This window comes from Lepidochelys kempii, chromosome 6 (genome assembly GCF_965140285.1).
Source record: "Lepidochelys kempii isolate rLepKem1 chromosome 6, rLepKem1.hap1, whole genome shotgun sequence".
NCBI classification, from domain to species: Eukaryota; Metazoa; Chordata; order Testudines; family Cheloniidae; genus Lepidochelys; species Lepidochelys kempii.
In genome coordinates, this window is record NC_136385.1 from 21501031 (window position 1) to 21521566 (window position 20536).

The 20536-nt window shown below is 42.5% G+C and overlaps 1 protein-coding gene across 16 annotated transcripts in view; it reads right to left on the minus strand.

Moving 5' to 3' along the window:
• Positions 1-20536, minus strand: part of PPP6R3 (protein phosphatase 6 regulatory subunit 3) — a 138379-nt gene that overhangs the window by 36391 nt on the left and 81452 nt on the right. For all 16 annotated transcript variants that reach the window (XM_073347063.2, XM_073347074.2, XM_073347073.2 and 13 more), the window contains 4 exons: positions 15932-16081; positions 15103-15167; positions 5529-5644; positions 4142-4227 (listed from right to left, as the gene is read on the minus strand). In XM_073347063.2, coding sequence (XP_073203164.1) covers positions 4142-4227; positions 5529-5644; positions 15103-15167; positions 15932-16081 — 417 coding nt within the window. The remainder of the gene's footprint in view (positions 1-4141; positions 4228-5528; positions 5645-15102; positions 15168-15931; positions 16082-20536) is intronic.

Sequence of the window (20536 nt, forward strand, 5' to 3'; positions counted from 1 at the left end):
CTAGAAGTGTAAAAGTAAAACAGCAAGATTTTTCTATTCAATGTTTTTGAATTCAGGGCACCGCAGGGGAATGAAATACTACTTATTTTAAACAACTTACTTAAGTAACCAAATGAATCCTTGGAACAATTCAACAGTAAACTGAAAATTACTTATAAATTATAGTGTGGATTGTGCATACAGTATATTTTTCACTTGAAAAATAGTTTTAAGCCTCAATTAGACATTATAATACGGAACGGAGTAAATCGTGTCATCTGATCTTGCTTTCTAGTCTACCAAAACCGTATGTTCAGGATTAAACACAATCCCAATCACTTTTGTTTCAACTTCAAGTTTCTTAAATTCGAACCAGTAAATCTGTAAACAGGTAACTAAAACATAGAAATAAAGTCAAACCAAAGTAAACACTTAAATCCTCAAGTCAAAATTCCAGCTAACCGAATGAGCTTGAAACCAATTTTAGGCATACCTGCAAGAAACAAACACTTCAGGATTCTTATCAAGCTCTTCATTTAACACAGACAATAGGCTCAAGTAAGTACTATATTAAAAGACCAGTATCTGAACTCTTTCTCTAGTAGTTATCAAAGACAATCGCAAAACAGTTTTTACAGTTTAAGAAGAAAAATTAAGAACTTGTTAGTGTTGTTTACAAGTACCCACTGTGTATTCACTACCGGTTCTAATGTCTGTCTTCTTGAGATTTTTCATGTCTCATTAGTGGAGCAATTTACCATTAGGATACATGAGTTAATCTTTAAATGCATACCTTTTCTCCATAGAAATCTAGTATTAACAACCAATTCATTGAGCTAAAAAAGTCAGTATGTCCTACTAACAATCACTATCATCGTAAGACTAGGTTTGGAAGGATTAGATTTGTTTTTTTTAATCAGTAAATGTCAGTAAACTGCAATTTCACAACACAAACAAACCGATGAACAAATATTTCTATCCATCAAAATGTACAGATAGGCAAATTGGAGCTGAATTAAAGGACATTTATTTTTAATATTTAGATGTGATGGTGATATGTGTGTTCTAATGGTCAAGTTTCACCTTTTTGGAGCTCAGTATGTGTCATTAAATTCTCTGATCCCGCCTTTGTCCAACCCTTCCATAATTTACCAAAACTGTGAAAATTTAAAGAGAATATTGGAAAAGAATGCTTAAAACCCATCGTTTTGCACAACTGTGCAAACTGAAATTGATAAAAAAATTAGAAAAGCTTAAAAATATAGACCTTATCCACTACCCTGGCGGGAAAGGTACACACACTGGAGGGTAGGGATAGGGTCCAGAGTGACCTAGACAAATTGGAGGATTGGGCCAAAAGAAATCTGATGAGGTTCAAACAAGGACAAGTGTAGAGTCCTGCACTTAGGAAGGAAGAATCCCGCACACTGCTATAGGCTGGCGACCGACTGGCTAAGCGGCAGTTCTGCAGAAAAGGACCTGGGGATTACAGCAGATGAGAAGCTGGATGTGAGTCAAAAGTGTGCCCTTGTTGCCAAGAAGGTTAACAGCATATTGGGCTGTATTATTAGGAGCATTGCCAGCAGATCGAGGGAAGTGATTATTCCCAGCTATTCGACACTGGTGAGGCCACACCTGGAGTACTGCGTCCAGTTTTGGGCCCCCCACTACAGAAAGGGTGTGGACAAATGGGAGAGAGTCCAGCAGAGGGCAACGAAAATGATTAGGGGACTGGGGCATATGATTTATGAGGAGAGGCTGAAAGAACTGGGCTTATTTAGTCTGCAGAAGAAAAGAGTGAGGGAAGATGTGATAGCTGCCTTCAGCTACCTGAAGGGGGGTTCCAAAGAGGATGGAGCTACGCTGCTCTCAGTGGTAGCAGATGACAGAACAAGGAGCAATGGTTTCAAGTTGCAGTGGGGGAGGTCTAGGTTGGATATTAGGAAAAACTATTTCACTAGGAGGGTGGTGAAGCACTGGAATGGGTTACCTAGGGAGGTGGTGGAATCTCCATCCTTAGAGGTTTTCAAGGCCTGGCTTGACAAAGCCCTGGCTGGGATGATTTAGTTGGGGATTGGTCCTGCTTTGAGCAGGGGGTTGGACTAGATGACCTCTTGAGGTCTCTTCCAACCCTAATCTTCTAGGATTCTACAATACTATGATTCGAAAATTATTTTTAAAAAAATCAAAACTGAACTCTGCCAAGCGTAAATAAGACATGAGTAAATCAGTACAACTACAGAAACTAAGTTACTCACTAGCCAATTTCCAACTTTTTTTTAAACCTACATAAAACACAAAAAAAGACCCCTTCATGCTGTATAAGACAGAGGCTGGGTTTGCTTTCCTTAACCATTTAAGATTTTCAAAATAAGAATTGCGTTAAAAAGGCCCCAAAGTAATAATGTAAGAAAGGCTTTTTATTTTTGATGGAAGGGATACCATAATCATGAAAAACTGGAGATCTTTATGATGATTAGTTATTTCAATGAACATCTAACAGCAAACCTGCTTAAAAGTGCTATTTTAATTACAGTTTATGTCAGATCAGTTAGTGTTCTTGGAGAGATCAGACCCCAATTTGTGAGACTTGCCATTGTCAGACTCAAGGGGATCTACTACAGAAGAGCTAGGAGTCCTGCAATTAATTCAAGTTATTTGAACTGAACATGAGACAGTTCAGCATTAAACTCTGTTGGCATGACTCTGGCTGGAATTTTGTTGGGTATACAGTTTTAAAAGGAATAGGGCATATCTATAGCAAAGAAAGTTAATAATCCAGTAGTCTACCTGGCCTAAAAATTTAGGATGACCTACAGAAAAAAAACTTGTAAGAAAACCTACTGGAGGCCCAGACAGCACAACACTAGTAATCTATATTTTGGATTATTGTTTCTCAGATTAGGTTATTATTAATCGAGGCAGGTTGTTTTACCCCAGGATCAACAAAAAGCTTTTCTCAAACAAAGAAACTTAATTGTTCCACACATTTACCTAAACCATGCAACGTTTCTAAATGTCAGGAGGCTATGAAGATTATAACTTGGATCAGAATCACACTGCAGACCCGTGGGTCATTTCCAATAAGGGTTTAGACCCCAAAAATTCATGTTTCTTCCCCAGTAGGATGCACTGTTTTCTTGAATAAATATCCAATGCAGTTCTGACCAGTACCCATTACAGATATCAGAAAACACCATGAATTCGTTGTTTTGATGCCTTTGTTAGGCAACTCTAGGGTTCTGTATTATTTTTATTTCACACACTGCCTTCTGCTGTGAATCTTGCATTGTTGTACTCTCACCTGAAAATTTTAATAAATTAAGAACAATCTTTATTCATTTTTTGGTCCAAATTCGTGATGTATCATTGCCACTTAGTGAACCCACAAATAAACCAGTGATTCTTGGAGAAATTTTTAAAAACAATTATAATGAGGCCCAAGTAGGCAACCACCTCAGTTTAAAAAAAAAAAAAAAAAAAGAAGTTTGTCCTATTTTGAATTGAGGGCCTTGACTGCTATTACACCGACACTGACTTTAAATATTACAAACAGAAAATGCTGCCTCTGTGTAAGACTATTTCTGCACCTCACAATTAGAGGTGTTTAGCCTTTAGAAGGCCAATGTAATCTCTGAATCACTCCGTGCAAAACAGAATAGTCATGACAGGACTCTAATCAAGACAAAATTGTATTTCTTCATTAAAAGTGAGGTAGGTATTTGTGTGCATCATTCAATGATGCAGGAAGCAGTTTCACTTTAACTGTACGTAGGTTTGCTTACATACTGTATATGAAAAACCCCAGCTTCAGCAATTTTATAGTCTCAACTTTTCAAGCAGTTTTGGACTTGCAAAGACCCCAAAGTGACATCTTCCTGTTGGGTGGTACTTTAAGAGTGAGGTGCAATACAATATGAGCCCAACTGCAAACACCCTTGCAAAACCATATTAAATTGCCAATAAGGCAGCCATATTTGCAAAGGAAGCCAGGGAGGTGCCAATTCCACAGTGCAGCTACTTGAGAGGTTTGTTGACATTCTGTCTTAGAAGCATGATGGCCGAAAAGGCTGCAGTGCAACTGTATCCTTGACACATGGGAAAGGAACAGGATGCCCTTATAACAGCAGTAACTTTTCAAACTTCATCTTACAAAACCTACTAGATCCACTGTGTTCCTTTTGTTAGTTTCTCCTAAGGAGTTTGTACAGAACGTCTCCCATCGCTCCCTGACATCATCTGGAAGCTCTAGAGTAAAATGGAGGAAAAAAGTTTTAGTACCAATGTCACTCAAGGCAGTTAGTTTTCACTCTCTTCACAGCTCCCAAAGTTAAACTTGCAAAAATCATTGCAGAAAATGTTATGCTACACATACAATTGCAAATTCTCAGGCACTGGTTATGCTAACAAGGTGTGGTTTTCAGGCAGACATTGCCAGTCTATTAGATGACAATCTCAATGGCTCACTGGTGCAGTAAACCTGTAACTGTACATGAGTATAAGGAATGTGGGAGTAACCTCGAGCATGTGAGGACTTGGGGAAGATTAACACTGCAAGAAACAACACAAGGGACAGCTGAGACTGAGAAGGCCTATGCTGGAGAGATTATTCTAGAAGTACCTCTGTAAATAAGACATTCTCCAGAAAGAAGATGCTTGACTCTGCGTAGTTTTCATTAGGGCAGGCCACCAATGTTCCCTCTAATTTTTCCCACACATGCAGAATGAATTTTGTTATATGCACCAATATGGAGGTGATATGTGACACATCACCTCCATATTGGTGCACATAACAAAATTCACATGGTGGGGGTGGGGCTGAGGGGTTCGGAGTGTGGGAGGGGGTTCAGGGCTGGGGCAGTGGGTTGGGGTGAAAGGGTGTGAGGGCTCCAGCTGGGGGTGCAGGCTTTGGGATGGGGCTGGAAATGAGGGGCTCAGGGCTGGGGCAGGGTTGGGGTGGCAGGGTATGAGGGCTCTGGGGTGGGGCAGGGGATGAGGGGTTTGGGGTGCAGGCTGCCCTGGAGTTACGGCAGGGAGAGAGGATTCCCCCCAGCTCTCTCGGCAGCAGGTCGGGGGGGGCCAGGCACCTGTCCGCCGGCCATAGCAGGTCGGGGGGGGCCAGGCTAGGTGGGGGCCAGGCACCTCTCCCCGGCTGTGGCCAGGTTTGGGGAGAGGCACCTGAACCCTGGCCGCAGCAGGTCCGGGCCAGGGCTGGGTTTCCTGAGCACCTGCACAGTGCTTAATAGGCTGCTGCGAGGCCACGTAGCTTACAGGGAATTTAGCAGGCAACCCCCACTCACATTTATTTGAAGCAGCCATGGCACTGCCTCACTAAGTTTGGGGAGAACAAGTCATATTTAAGAGTATCCTAATTTAATAGGTTACCTGGACTTACACAAAAAGTAAGAAATTGCTTCTTTCCCTTGGACAAACAGCTTTTGGAAAGAAAGCCCCTATTAAAAGCTGCCGTTTAAATTCCTAGCATGATTTAATTCTACAAATCCAACTAACAGAAAAAGTGAAACAAACCTGCGGAAGTTTAATATTACCTTTAATAAGCTGCTGTACTAGTGTGCTGTTTGGCCCCTTATCAGTACTGTGCACAATACAGTTAGCTATCCTTGTTAAATGACCCATATAACCATGCCGCCTTCCTCCTTCAGCCCTGAAAAAGAGAAGTTCAGATGTTCATCTTCCCAAACAGCTGGCTGTTGAAGTATTTTGTAGTTATGGAATGCTAAGCCTATAAATCCAAGGAAGCAACACAAAGTTATACCAGATAAGTGAGGAAGCAAAGTACTTTAAATACTCGTAAGGAGAATAAGTGGTGTTTCAAACCCAAACTTTTTTTTGGCTGCTAAAACACTGAGAGCAACTCCCTCTCTGAACTGTATTTAAAATGCATAAAGCTATCCATAAAGAAAGAAAAGCATGCTTCGTCATCAAGTCAGTCTCCCGCTTCTACATACTTTTGAGGGAAGTTAGTATGCTCAGCATAAGAGTGAAAATCAATTTAATATTAGATCCAATCTGCTAACAGGTTTGAAGAACCTACCTCACTTAGGACGTTCAGACACCTTTCCTGAAAACTAACACTTTTCACTTAATACTTCAAAATATTCCAGAAGGGGAGTTTTGAGCCTCTAACAGTGGTAAGACAATTCATTAATTCAGGCTACAATAAAATATTCCTGGATTTTGTAAAATCTGTCTCAGGGCTAGTCTAAAACAAAGTCTAACAAACGTCTACCAGATTATTTGGGACTGTAGTTTGAGAATGGCATTCAGGACATTACTAGGAATTCCTAGGTCTTTGTCCAAAGTGTTCTGCTACCAAGGCTAACATGCCTGACAAGGAACAGGAAATAGCAGCTCCCAGAATGGCACCTTGTAGGGCTGAAGGACAACAGTTAAGACTAGCTAGAGCTGACCTAGCCTTGAGAAACTGAAAGTGAGAGAAACATCTAGATCTGAGCTGCACTGCCAAACACCAGCAGCTGGTTGCAGGACAGGAATATCTGTCCTCAGCCTGGTCAATCTTGAAGTTGAGGAAAAGCAGGATTGGGTTAAGGAACCACTTGCCTGGTTGGGTGGGCGGGCAGGCAGGCATACAGTCTGCTGTTCAAATGAACTTCTCAGTTATAAAAGCAACTAGATGGGCAGCTCAAGAGAAAGAAAACTTAGCATCCATATCTTGCACAAAGAGCTTGTCTACACAGGGACACTAAGGAAAATTAATCCAAATTAACTAAAGGTATTAAAATGGATTAGTTAAAATGCATTAAACCCATGTGGAAACTCATGGAGAATTAAAGTGACCTTAATTCAGTTTTGTTTAAAGAATTAAGGACTGTGCCACAATGCACACTATGGAGGTGTGTGTGAACTGCAAAGTACACCAAAATGTTATGCTCTAACTGCCCCACATGGACACTGCTGGCACAAACTAAAAGATACATAGTTCACATTAATATAGCCCTGTTTGAAAGACTGCATTAAACTCGTGTGGAGACAGATTCAGAAATGAAGTGGCCTTAATTCAAAATAGCTTAATGCAGGGATTCTCAAACTATGGGTTGGGACCCCAAAGTGGGTCGCAACCCCATTTTAATATTAGCTTATTAAGAGTTACTTTTATCGAAGTCTCTAATAGTTGCCCTTCCTTGATATCATGAATCAAACCTGATTATAGTGAATATTTCACCTTCCCAACCCACAATAAGAACCAAGACTAGATGTTCTCATAAGTCTTTTAGCTACAATTCAATCCAATTTTAAAACTAATTTGGTCTTGCTTTTAAAGTTAATTGATTAAAGCACTGAGATCCACATGGAGTGTTGTCAGTTACTATATTTAGAGAGGCAAGACAAGCCCATCAATGGAGAAAAACAGCCATCAAGCAGAACCTCCTTGAGCAATTACTTTCTGATGGGGAAGCAAAGGGAAGCCACAGGAGCGGTCATGCAACCCTTCCTAACAGTACGTTTTGGGTGCCCAGGGCAGCCGGCAGAGAGGTAAATCACTGTGGAGCAGGACGTGGAACCGAGGAAGACTCGGATGGTGACTCCTAACATGTGCAGGCTCAGCTGCTAGTCCGGGCTAGGCTAGGGAGGAAGGGACTTCCTCTTCCCCTGCACGGCATCCGGGGCAAGGTCAGGCCTACCCCCCTCAACCCCCCCTCAAACTTCTTTCTCAGCTGCAGGGAGCTCTGCAAACCTGTGCCCTATTTCCCCCTACTTCTGCACCCATCGCTCCTCAGCTGCAGGGGGAAGGAACTCTGTACAGAGAGCTGCTTCCCATCCGCCCTACCCTTGTGCATCCAGACCCCCTCATACCCAGACCCTCCTGCCGAGCCTCACCCCACCAGCCCCTGCACTCAGAACCCTCCAGATGAGCCCCACTCCCCCTGCACCTGGACCACCCTGAGCCACCCACACTCAGATCTCCACCCCACTAAGCCAGAACCTATTGCACCCAGAACCCCCCCTACGCATCCAGATCCCCTCCGCACCCCGACACCCAACTGAGCATAGAGGGGCAGGGCTCTGGGGTGTTTCTGGGGCAGGCACCGTCCTTGCATTGTGTCAGGACTGGGTGCAGCCTCACCGCTGAGTCCGTGTCTGGGATGGGGTGGAGGGGGAGCTGCACAGTGATTTCCCACCTCTGTGCAGCCAGTGACCTGTGCTCCCCAATGCCATGCTGGAGCCTCCACATTTATTTGACAAATAAAATTTGAAGAATTTTGCAGTGTTTTAAAATATCATGCACATAATTTTTTTTTTTTTTGGAGCAGAATTTTTAATATTTTGGCACAGAATGCCCTCACAAGTAAACATTGTTTGGCTTATTGTTTTACCTCCCCCTTTCTAGCTGGTGCTCTATAAATCCTACATGAGTGATTGTTCCTTCTGTGATGTCTGCTCAGGGTTTAGAAAATTTTTTTGGTTTTTTTTTTTTGGGGGGGGGGGGCGGGTTAGTAATTAAAAAGACTGAAGGCCTGAAGTGAGTGACTGCTTTTTTGTTTATTACCATTTCCTCCCTCTCCCTCACTCCTACAGTACACCTGTCAGCCTAAAACATTTATAAGTTAGCATAACAGATGACTTGTTATCCTTAACTGTCTATATATGAGGCAGAGAAATGACCAGCAGTTTCTCTCCCCATTTAAATCATGGTCTATTTTGGCAGTTAGAGGTACTACTTCCTATTGTGGCTTTGGAAGTATTTGGATATCACAGAAATGGGCATGGTATGAAAACCTATGTAATAGCTGGTCTCTTTCATTTTTGTCTATACCAAGAAGAGAGGCAGACTCCACAGGACCAGAGCATTTGACCAGGAATAAAAACAGTGAAAGGAGAAAAAAATATGGATTCAACATCAGAAAATGAGAGACTATATTCTATTATAAAGACAAAAAGATTGTAAAAGTTAAAGAACCATGCCAAGAACAGCCTCTCAGTAATTTTGCTTTATAGTACATCCCCTCCCCCAAAACAACTCATGTGAAGTTTAGATTGTAAGCTCTTGAAGGTCCTTGTCCAAAAAGTGTCAGGCATAATTTTTGTGCTATTTAAATATTGTGTAATATTAGTTTGTGACCTGTCAAGTAATGTAAATCTCACATTAGGCTCCCAAATTTTAATAATCCTTAGAAAAAATGTACTAAGGAACAAAACAAACAAACTTGGATTCTTTAGTTACATTTACTACAGTGTGCAAGAGGAGTTAAAGATGGGTCTGCATATTTCTTACAAATAGGAGTCACTTGGAACATGCGTTCCAAGTTCTTTACTGTAGTAGGTTACCAGCCACAGCTATCAAGCTGCTATATGAAAGTCAGAGAACTGGCCTGTGTTCTAAACATTGGTTCATCTTTGAGAACGTCTGCATATCTTTTAATGGGAGCTTGAGGTTAGTAGATCTGTAGGGAGTCATTTTCTATACCTCTTCCTCATGAGAGTTCAGTGTCAACAACACTGTCCAACAAAGCACACCAAGATCTTTGCAGAATTACTGTTAAACTGTATCATGCTCTGGTTTTAGATGTGAATTTTTATGGGCTACTCTTCCCATTTAACCTGACTTTTTACAATTTCTGCAGTTACTGTCAATAATTTAAGATCCTTTTCCCACAACACCCAATTCTTGTTTCAATATTGCTCTTTTCATTTCAATTACATGGAAGGTAATAGGAGGTCCACACATGGCCCAACCTGTTTAAAAAACAGACCACAAAGGCCCTTTTGCTAACAGGATCTCCTTAGGTCAGTAGAGTGAGCAGCGATCCCCCCCCCAAGGTTTGTACTAGTCAAGCTATACAGAGAATGAAAAGTTACTTAGCTTGTACAAAGAAAAGGAGTACTTGTGGCACCTTAGAGACTAACCAATTTATTTGAGCATAAGGTTTCGTGAGCTACAGCTCACTTCATTGGATGCATCTGATGAAGTGAACTGTAGCTCACGAAAGCTTATGCTCAAATAAATTGGTTAGTCTCTAAGGTGCCACAAGTACTCCTTTTCTTTTTGCGAATACAGACTAACACGGCTGCTACTCTGAAACCTTAGCTTGTACAGTAACTCAGTTCTTCAAAATATGGATCTCTACCTGTATTCCACTGCTGGTATGCATGCGCTCCATGAGTCAAACACCAGAAGATTCTTGCCAGCTGCATCCATTGATCTGTGCTTGTGCCCTTTTCCTTCTCGTGCCATGAACTGAGAGCATAAGTGGTGGTACAGACCAACCACTTCTACCACAAATAGCCCTAAGGTTTCACAGAGCGGAAGGAGGGCAGTTGCGGAACACAGATAGGAACCGCACACCTTGAAGAACTCCAATATATATACACAAGGTAGGTAACATTCCTTCAAGTAAAGGTCTGTGTGTGCAATTCCTGTGGATGACTAACAAGCTTTACTGATTGAGGAGGGGTGAAGGAGATCTGCTGCACCACCGATCAGAGGACTGCTCTGCTGAAGGATGGATCGGATGAAGGAGCTTGCACCAGGATGTAATGTCTTGTAAAGGTGCTAACAGAGCCCTACATAGTCGGTTTACAGGTTTTGAGGAATGTCTTGAAATGAACCTACTGATGCAGCCTCAGCTTTAGCGGACTGAGTCCTCACACGATGGTGGAGAAAGAGCATCATTAACTCAAAGAAGGACGCAGCCCAAAATCCATTTGGAAAGGGTTAGAGGAGATTACTTCCCCTCCCTTACATTCCACAAAGGATTTAAATAGCATTTTATCCTTTGTAGGTAGAAAGCCAAGGTCCAACAGATGTCCAGAGTGAAGTCTCCTATCCTTCACTGGTGCCATGAGGCTTTGGAAAGAAAATAGATAAGTGAATATTCTGAGTTAGATGGAACTCAGATTACCTTGGAGGTGAATTTTTGATGTAAGCTCAGTGAAATGTTGTCTCTGTAGAAGAAAGTGTAAGGCAGATCAGCCATGAGAGCCCCCAGCTTATCTACTCCTCTGGCGGAGGTGATATCAACCAGAAAAGCAACCTTCATCGACAGATGAACATGATGCCAAGGGTTCAAACAGTCTTTGTTAATGCTGACAGGACTAGATTGAGGTCCCAGTCAGGGTAAGTTTTGTTATCAGAGGAAAGGTTCAAACACCAACACTATATTTTAGAAAACATTCTTCACCCCTCTGGTTTTCTCCAGAGGGTGACAGGTGTTGATAGGTGCTAAGTGCATCCACATGGAGCTAAGAGATACTTCCGAAGTCTTTAAGGAGAAAAGGTAGTTCAAAATGACACAGATGTTGGCATCCTCTGGGGTTATTAGACAAAGTTGGTGCCAAGCAGAAAAACCCCTTCCCACTTTGCTGTGTAGCACTTTTATGGAATCCTTCCTACTATTGTTATGGACAGATTGTACTGCTTCTGAACATGCCTTTTCTAGGTTTGTTGTCCATCCAAATACCAGGCTAATCAGGTGAGGGATGCTAAAGTAGGATGTCTGATCTTGCCTCTGTCCTTGGTCAACAGGTCTGGGAAGAGTTGAATATGGATACATGGGTATCCTGATATCTGATGAATGCTGGGAAACCAGAATTGCCTGGGCCATCTGGGAGCAAATCAACATCACTGATATTCCCTGTTGCTTCATATTCCTCAAAACCTGAGGTAAAAGTGGAACATGTGGAAAGGTCTGTCAGTTGTCCTCCTCAGTTGGTCTTTAAAATTGCCTGTAGTCAAGTGGTAACGATGTGGTCACAGGAACCACCTCGCCTGCACTTGAAAATTCCAACCCCATTTGAGCTGGTGGTTCCTCCTCTTCCCTCCATTAGTTCTTGAGATTCAGAAACGTCTCTGCAAAGGGAGGGCTGTCTGGATTCCCTGTGGTACTGTTAGAATTCAGGATGTCACGTGTATGGATCCCAGTAAGGCCAATGTGAGGAGACAAACGGGAATTGGGATGGTCTCCATGGAGTAGGGTACCATTGGTTCTGAGGTGCACAATCTCTTATGAGATCTGGACTATGTCCAAGAGACTCTGGATACACTTTCTGGAATGACCCCTTGTCTCAGTGATGACGCTGTCCCCCTAACATTCAACTCATCAGATGAGGTAGCAGATTCAAAATCCATGGGCGGTGCTGTTGATCCTGGGACTCTTACACCCCATCTTGTAGATGGTATTAGTGAGCGACACTCCCTTTTCCGCATGCCCTGGACCAGTGGTGCGGAGATCTCACTGCTCAGGATCTGTTCTGACAGGAACAGGGATTCCAGGTTAGTGAAGATGGCCATGTCCTCAGGGCAGCATTTACCTAGCCCTAGACTCAAGGGAGTGGGATGGGCTCCCTTCTTTTTGTGGTACTGAGAGCATCGGTCTCATTGCAGTCTTTGGTACCAATGACTCATTATAACTGTGTGATGGTATTGTCTGTGTAGGAGGTACCCACTTTTGTTTTTCTCTTGCCAATGCCAGGGATGGCCCCGCTCCTACACATAGTGCTGGTTTCAGGGTGCTTTTGCCCAGAGCTAGGAGAATGGTACCACTCTCCTTGTGAGATCTTGACACTCCTGTACCAGTGCATGGCCTCTCACCCAACTTGGAAGTGGCTGAAGAGGCCCTCTTTTTGGATGAAGACCTGGAAGGGGATCTCTCTCGTTTTTTGTGAGAGGGCCTCTGTTTGGAGGAATCCTTCACTCTACTCCTATCAAGCCCAGACCTGGAGGTCACAGTGCCAGGAAGGGAACTTCTCAGTACCTCTTTCTGATGTACAAGAGGGTCTGATGGACCAGAGTTGGGCCAAGGTCTCACACCATGATCTGTTCGGAATTTCCAAACCCTATACTTATGGGACCAACAGGCTCAGTCTGGGAAGGATCAACAAATGCTGCACTATGAGGGGATGGGGGTTTCCTGAAGGCCATAGAGGCTCTTAAGGTGGTTGTCACTGACTAGGAAAGCCCAAAGGCAATTCATGAATCCCAAGATCTTGGGCATACTAGTCACCCTGTATGGGAGGACGGGTCTGGGTAAAGGGAGACCCCCAACGCACTAACTACTAAAACTATAAAAGCTATCTGAAATGTATTTAAAAGCTTTTTACAGGTAATTACAGTTCGACTCAGAAGAAGCTAGCTAGCACTGCCGACACCAAAGAGGTTCCATTTCAGACGGTAGGCAGCAGAAAGGAATTGGAGAGGTGGTTTGTTCCCACTGACTCTTATGCCCTCAGTTTGGAGATTGAGGTGAAGGGCCCAGGTTCAGAGCAATGAACAGTACTAGCAAGAGTCTTTCAGTCTCAGGTACACAGAGCACATGCACACCCACAGTGGAACACATATAGGGACCATCACTTGGAGAATATTCCATCAGCTACCTGACAACAGAATCTGACACAAACTCACATGTATTATTTAATTTTGCCTATGCTGAGAGGGCACAACTGCACCATGAACATGTCAGAGATATTTTAGACCATATCCAGCATATGTTTTGGGGTTGCTGTATATTCTGAGAGTTGATTTATTGTATTTTTAAATAACTGACAGTCGTGCCTCAATTTCTGAGGCTGGATTTTTAAAATGAAGAGGCACCTAATAAAACAGAGGTCCACAGTGGTCAAGGAAAGAGTGCTAGAATCCTGTTAGCAACAATAGCAGCCAACAGCTGTGGATAGGGCCTTATGCACCTAAAGCTTTTGGCTAATTTCACCCAAAATAAGTCCTTTCAGAATACAATATTATTTTGCTGAGGAGGACAGAGTGAGGCTTCCTCTTTTTAACTTGCTGCAACAGGATAGCTGTCAAACATTAAGTATATAACATGCCCTCCCTCAAACAGCTAAAAAGCATTTAAACTAGGATTCACTTTCCCCTCAAATTTACAGTATGCTGCTAAACTTAAGGATGACTAGAGTCAGTTGCCCAGTTAAGTTATAAGTATGGTCCATACCAGATACCTGGCACAGAACAATAAGTACAGCACCAGTTTAATTTTCAGCCCAGTGACTAGACATCTGAGGACATTATGGCCACACATAAAAGAAAAAGAAAAAAAAAACTTCAAAGACATTTCCATGGGAAGAGAAGTGTAAGGAATTGAAATCAGAAAATTAAAGACCAACAGAAGCTGTAATCCAAATGTCAGTGTGCTTCCTTGCCCAAGTTATTTTATCTGCTTAACTTGTATTTTTATTTATGTTCAAAAGATATACACCTCACACCTACTGACAAAAGGAGGAAAGCATGTTCAACATATTCCATGTTTGTTTATGCCTCTTGTAAATTTTGTTTTAAGGTGAGGGGGGAAACACATTACAGTAAAAGCTGTGTTATCCATCACTTTACCAACCGGAAAGCTCTATAAACCAGCATTTGTGATCTTCATTGAAAGTCTGGTTTACAGTCCAGTTGGTGCGAGGCCAGCAGACTCCCTACCTGGCTCCGTGTGGCTCCCTGGAAGCAGCAACATGTCCCTGCTGTTCCTAGGCGGAGGAATGGCCACAAGGGGTTTGGAGTGCGGGAGAGGTTGAAGGGCACAGGCTCTAGGAGGGAGTTTGGGTGCGGGAGGGGGCTCAGGACAGGGGGTTGGGGTGCGGGAGGGGGTGCAGGCTGCTGGATCCAGGCATCGCTCACCTCTGGCAGCTCCCCGCAAGCAGCAACATGTCCCTGCTGCTCTTAGACAGAGGCTCTGCTAGGCGGCTCTGCGCACGGCCTCCGCCCCACCCAGAGCGCTTGCTCCGTAGGTCCCATTGGTCAGAAACTGCAGCCAACTGGAGCTGCGGGGTAGCACCTGCGGATGTAGGCAGTATGTAGAGTCACCTGGCTGCGCCTCTGACTAGGACCGGCCGGGATGTCACCTCTTGCAGGAAGCTACCAGAGGTGAGTGCCGCCCGGATCCAGCCTCACAAACACCACTACCCACACCCTAACCCCCAGCTCTGAGCCCCTTCCTGCACCCAAACTCCCTCCCTCTTAGTTAACCAGAATTTTTGACTTACCAACACCCCCCTTTTCCCCAACATGCTGGATAACAAAGCTTCTACTGTAGCAGGCTCAATTCTAAACTGATCACGCACTTGTATGTTACATCAAGTCTAATGTAGCACTTCAATTTCTGGGAAAGGAGTAAAGGCTTTGTTACTCACTGTTTCTTCTCATTCACTTCCCATGCTTCAAGTATTCGTTCCACTAATTGGCACTTAAGAAAAAGCTATTAAAAAAAAAGTGTTTGCTTAGTGTTTCTAGAAGCATTAAGTAGCACATATTAAGATAATTTCAAATAGAAGTAGCAATTAGTTTCAGAAAAAGATTAGATCACAACATGTTTTTTTAAATTCATACAACAATACTCCAAGTGCATTAAGCCTTTTTCACTGTATTAAAGACCAAAATTCTTGAGATCAGCACCCTACAACTCCTATTTAGGCACCTAAATAAGTGTTCAGGTCCCTTTGCTCTCAACACAATCTGCTGAGTGCTGAACATTTTTGAAAATCTGTCCCTAAGTGAACTATGAACTATATTCAGAAAAATCTATTTTCATGTATGACAAAATAAATAATCCGGAACATCAAGATTACCCTAATCATACATTTACAAGCCTCCCACCAAACCAGAAAGGATTCTCTTCAGAGCTACTCAAATCCACTCTTAAGATAAGGGGATTCCTCTTCAGACAGAACTAAGACACCAGCTATCCCACCCATCAGTCTCATCCTAGGGATGGATGAGCTACTGCTGCAGCCCTCCCAGCCCCTAGCAGACTGGAGAGCAATCTACCACGCATCAACAAAACTATGCCTTCAGCATGGGTAGTCACTAAATCTTTTTTTTTTCCTTTTTTTTTTTTTTTTTTTTTTAATTCCATGCCTCTATTTAATAAGCCAACGTTTAACTTCCACTAGAAAGAGAAAGGGCTACAATAGTTAAGAACAAGGCTTACAATGTAAAGATGTACACAAAAGCAAAACTTACATGTTTCAGTAAGAGATTGTCCCCAATGGAGTCCTGATCTGTAATTGTGCCATTTTCTGTGCTCTCAAGGGGACTTGCAAGAATTAATGCAATACAGACTTCTACTTGAGTATGCAAGAAGTTATTCCATGTGTATTTAAAGAACATATCCTGCAAGACAAATTCAAAAGGATTTGATTACACACACTGGGGTCTTTTCACTGGACACAACAAGCAGCAGTGTAGATCTAGAAAGTCAGACAGTAACTGGCAATCTCTTAAATACTTTAAAATTTTGTACATGTCATAGATAATTTATTGTTTTAGAAAGACAATCAACACACATTTGGCACCTAAATAGCAATTTTACAACCGACAGTTGCCATATAATGTAGATTAGTACTGTTCAATTTATAAATAGGGAAATAGAGGGACAAAAGTTGAGTCAGAAAGACAACTCAGATGTCCAAACTTCCAATCCTACTCTTCATTCCCTATAATACTGTAATATTGTTATGTTCAAGTACTGGCTACACAAAAAGGCATATAGTGAAAAAATATACATTTAAATGTTAATTTTTCTGTGTCTCTGATTTAGATCAGATTGTGTTTCTTATATGGAAACAAGAAAAATGGCATCTGTCACTGGCAACATCCAGAATTATGAGAGAGTTCTTAAAAATACTCAATGACCTGAGATTTTTTTAATAAAATTTAGCTATGCAATTATAATGTGAGACAGACATGGCAGCTTCCTGCAATATTCCTGAAAAACGTTATTTAATAAAAATTAAGTAACTTGAGTCCAAAGATACTCAGACTTTAAGGCCAGAAGGGATCATCATGATCATCTAGTCTGACCTCCGGCATACTGCAGACCACAGAACCTCACCCACTCGCTCTGGTAATAGACCCCTAACCTCTGGCTGAGTTACTGAAGTCTTCAAATCATGATTTAAAGACTTGAAGTTACAGAGAATCCACCATTTACATTATTTTAATTGTACAAGCAACCTGTGCCCCATGACGCAGAGGAAGACAACACATCCCCAGGGTCTACCAATCTGACCCAGGACAAGATTCCTTCCCGACCCCAAATATGGCAAATCAGTTAGGCCCGGAGTATGTGGGTAAAACCCACCAGACACCCACCTGGGAAAGAAGTCTCTATAGTAACTCAGAGCCCTCCCAGTCTAATATCCCATCACCAGCCATTGGAGAGGTTTGCTACTAGCAGTCACAGATCAGCTATACGCCATTGTAGGCAGTCTCATACCATCCCCTCCATAAAAGTATCAAGCTCAGACTGGATAACCATCAGGTTTTGGTTGCCCCCCCACTGCTTCCCTTGGAAGGCTGCTCCAGAACTTTACTCCTCTGACAGTTAGAATCATAGAATATCAGGGTTGGAAGGGACCTCAGGAGGTCATCTAGTCCAAACCCCTGCTCAAAAGCAGGACCAATCCCCAATTAAATCATCCCAGCCAGGGCTTTGTCAAGCCTGACCTTAAAAACTTCTAAGGAAGGAGATTCCACCACCTCCCTAGGCAATGCATTCCAGTGTTTCACCACCCTCCTAGTGAAAAAGTTTTTCCTAATATCCAATCTAAACCTCCCCCACTGCAACTTGAGACAATTACTCCTTGTCCTGTCCTCTTCTACCACTGAGAATAGTCTAGAACCATCCTCTCTGGAACCACCTCTCAGGTAGTTGAAAGCAGCTATCAAATCCCCCCTCATTCTTCTCTTCTGCAGACTAAACAATCCCAGTTCCCTCAGCCTCTCCTCATAAGTCATGTGTTCCAGACCCCTAATCATTTTTGTTGCCCTTCCCTGGACTCTCTCCAATTTATCCACATCCTTCTTGTAGTGTGGGGCCCAAAACTGGACGCAGTACTCCAGATGAGAAATTAGAAACCTTTGTCTAATTTCAAGCCTAAGCTTGTTGATGGCCAGTTTATATCCATTTTTGTCAGGTCCACATTGGCGCTTAGCTTAAATAACTCCTCTCCCTCCCTGGTGTTTATCCCTCTGAAGTATATAGAGAAAGCAATCATATCTCCCCTCAGCCAAAGTCTTTGAGTCCCGTCTCATAAGGTAGGTTTTCCATTCCTCAGATCATCCTAGTAGCCCTTCTTTGCACTTGTTTGAATTAATCTCTCAAACATGGGAGACCAAAATTGTAAACAGTATTCCAGATGAGGTCTCACCAGTGCTTTGTATAATAGCACTAACACTTCCCTGGGTCTACTGGAAATACCTCGCCTGATGGATCCTACACTGCATTAGACTTTTCACGGCGGCAGCACATTGGCGGTTCACAGTCATCATAAGAACATAAAAGCGGCCATATTGGGTCAGACCAATGGTCTATCTAGCTCAGTATCCTGTCGTCCAACAGTGGCCAATGCCAGATGCTTCAGAGGGAATGAACAGAAGGAAGTAATCATCAAGTGATCCATCCCATCACGCATTCCCAACTTCTGGCAAACGAAGGCTAGGGACACCATCCCTGCTCATTGTGCCTAATAGTCATTGATAGACAAAGAACAGGAGTACTTGTGGCTCCTTAGAGCCTAACAAATTTGAGCATAAGCTTTTGTGGGCTACAGCCCACTTCATCGGATACATGCAGTGGAAAATACAGTAGGACGGTTTTATATACACAGAGAACGTGAAACAATGGGTGTTACCATACACACTATAACGAGAGTGATCAGTTAAGGTAACCTATTACCACCAGAAGAGTGGGAAAAAACCCATCACCTTTTGTAGTGATAATCAAGATGGGCCATTTCCAGCTTGATCATCACTACAAAAGGTTGTTTTTTTCTCCCCCCCCCCCCTCCTGCTGGTAATAGCTTACCTTAACTGATCACTCTCGTTATAGTGTGTATGGTAACACCCATTGTTTCACGTTCTCTGTGTATATAAAACCGTCCTACTGTATTTTCCACTGCATGCATCCGATGAAGTGGGCTGTAGCCCACAAAAGCTTATGCTCAAATTTGTTAGGCTCTAAGGTGCCACAAGTACTCCTATTCTTTTTGCGGATACAGACTAACACGAAACCTGTCATTGATAGACATACCCTCCATGAATTTACCTTGTCCTTTTTTGACCCCTGTTATAGTCTTTGCCTTCACAACAGGCCTCTGGTAAAGGATTCCGCAGGCTGACATTGCATTGCGTGAAGAAATACTTGCTTTTGTTTGTTTTAAACCTGCTGCCTATTAATTTCATTTGGTGACCCCTAGTTCTTGCATTATGAGAAGGAGTAAATAACACTTCCTTATTTACTTTCTTCATACCAGTCACAGACCTCTATCATATCCCCCCTTCGTCAACTCTTTTCCAAGCTGAAAAGTCCCAGCCTTATTCCTCTCTCCTCATATGGAAGCTGTTCCATATCCCTTATTTTTATTGCCCTTTCTGTACCTTTTCCAATTCCAATAGATCTTTTTTGAGATCGGGCAACCAATCTACATGCAGTATTCAAGAAGTGGGTGTACCATGGATTAATACAGAGGCAATATGATATTATTTTCTGTCTTATTATCTATTCCTTTCCTAATGATTCCCAACATTGCTAGCTTTTTTGACTGCCACTGCACACTGAATAGGTGTTTTCAGTGAACTATCCATAATGACTCCAAGATCTCTTTTTTGAGTGGTAACAGCTAATTTAGACGGCATCATTTTATATGTATAGGTGGGATTATGTTTTCCAATGTGCATTACTTTGCATTTATCAACATTGAATTTCATCTGCCATTTTGTTGCCCAGTCACCCAGCTTTGTGAGATCCTTTTATAACTCTTCACAGTCTGCATTGGACCTATTTTGAGTAATGGGTATCATCTGCAAATTTTACCACCTCACTGTTTACCCCTTTTTCCAGATCATTTATGAATATGTTGAACAGGACTGGTCCCAGTACAGATCCCTGGGGAACACCGCAATTTACCTCTCTCCATTCTGAAAACTGATCATTTATTCCCACCACTTGCTTGCTATCTTTTAACCAGTTACTGATCCACAGAGGACCTTCCCTCTTATCCCATGACAGCTTACTTTGCTTAAGAGCCTTTGATAAGGGATTTGTGAAAGGCTTTCTGAAAATCCAAGTACACTATATTCACTGGATCACCCTTGTCCACATGCTTGTTGACCTCCTCAAAGAATTCTAGTAGATGGGTGAAGCATGATTTCCCTTTACAAAAACCATGTTGACTCTTCCCCAACAAAATCGTATTCATCTACGTGTCTGATAATTCTGTTCTGTAATACAGTTTCAACCAATGAGGCTTACCAGCCTTATCCTGTGATGAACCTATACATCCAGGTCGTTCTCCTCCGCCGCTTCAACTGATAAGTCCCCAGCTTAGAGCAAAAACTGTTCTTGTTAGTCCCTAAGTGCATGACCTTGCACTATTAAATTTCATCTTATTTCTATTACTCCAGTTTTTAAGGAAATCCAGATCTTCTTGTAGGACATTCTGGTCCTCCTCTGTACTGGCAATACCTCCCAACTCTGTGTCGTCCGCAAATTTTATTAGCGCACTCCCACTTTTTGTGCCAAAAATGTTAAATAAGATTGGTCCCAAGACTGATCCCTGAGGAACC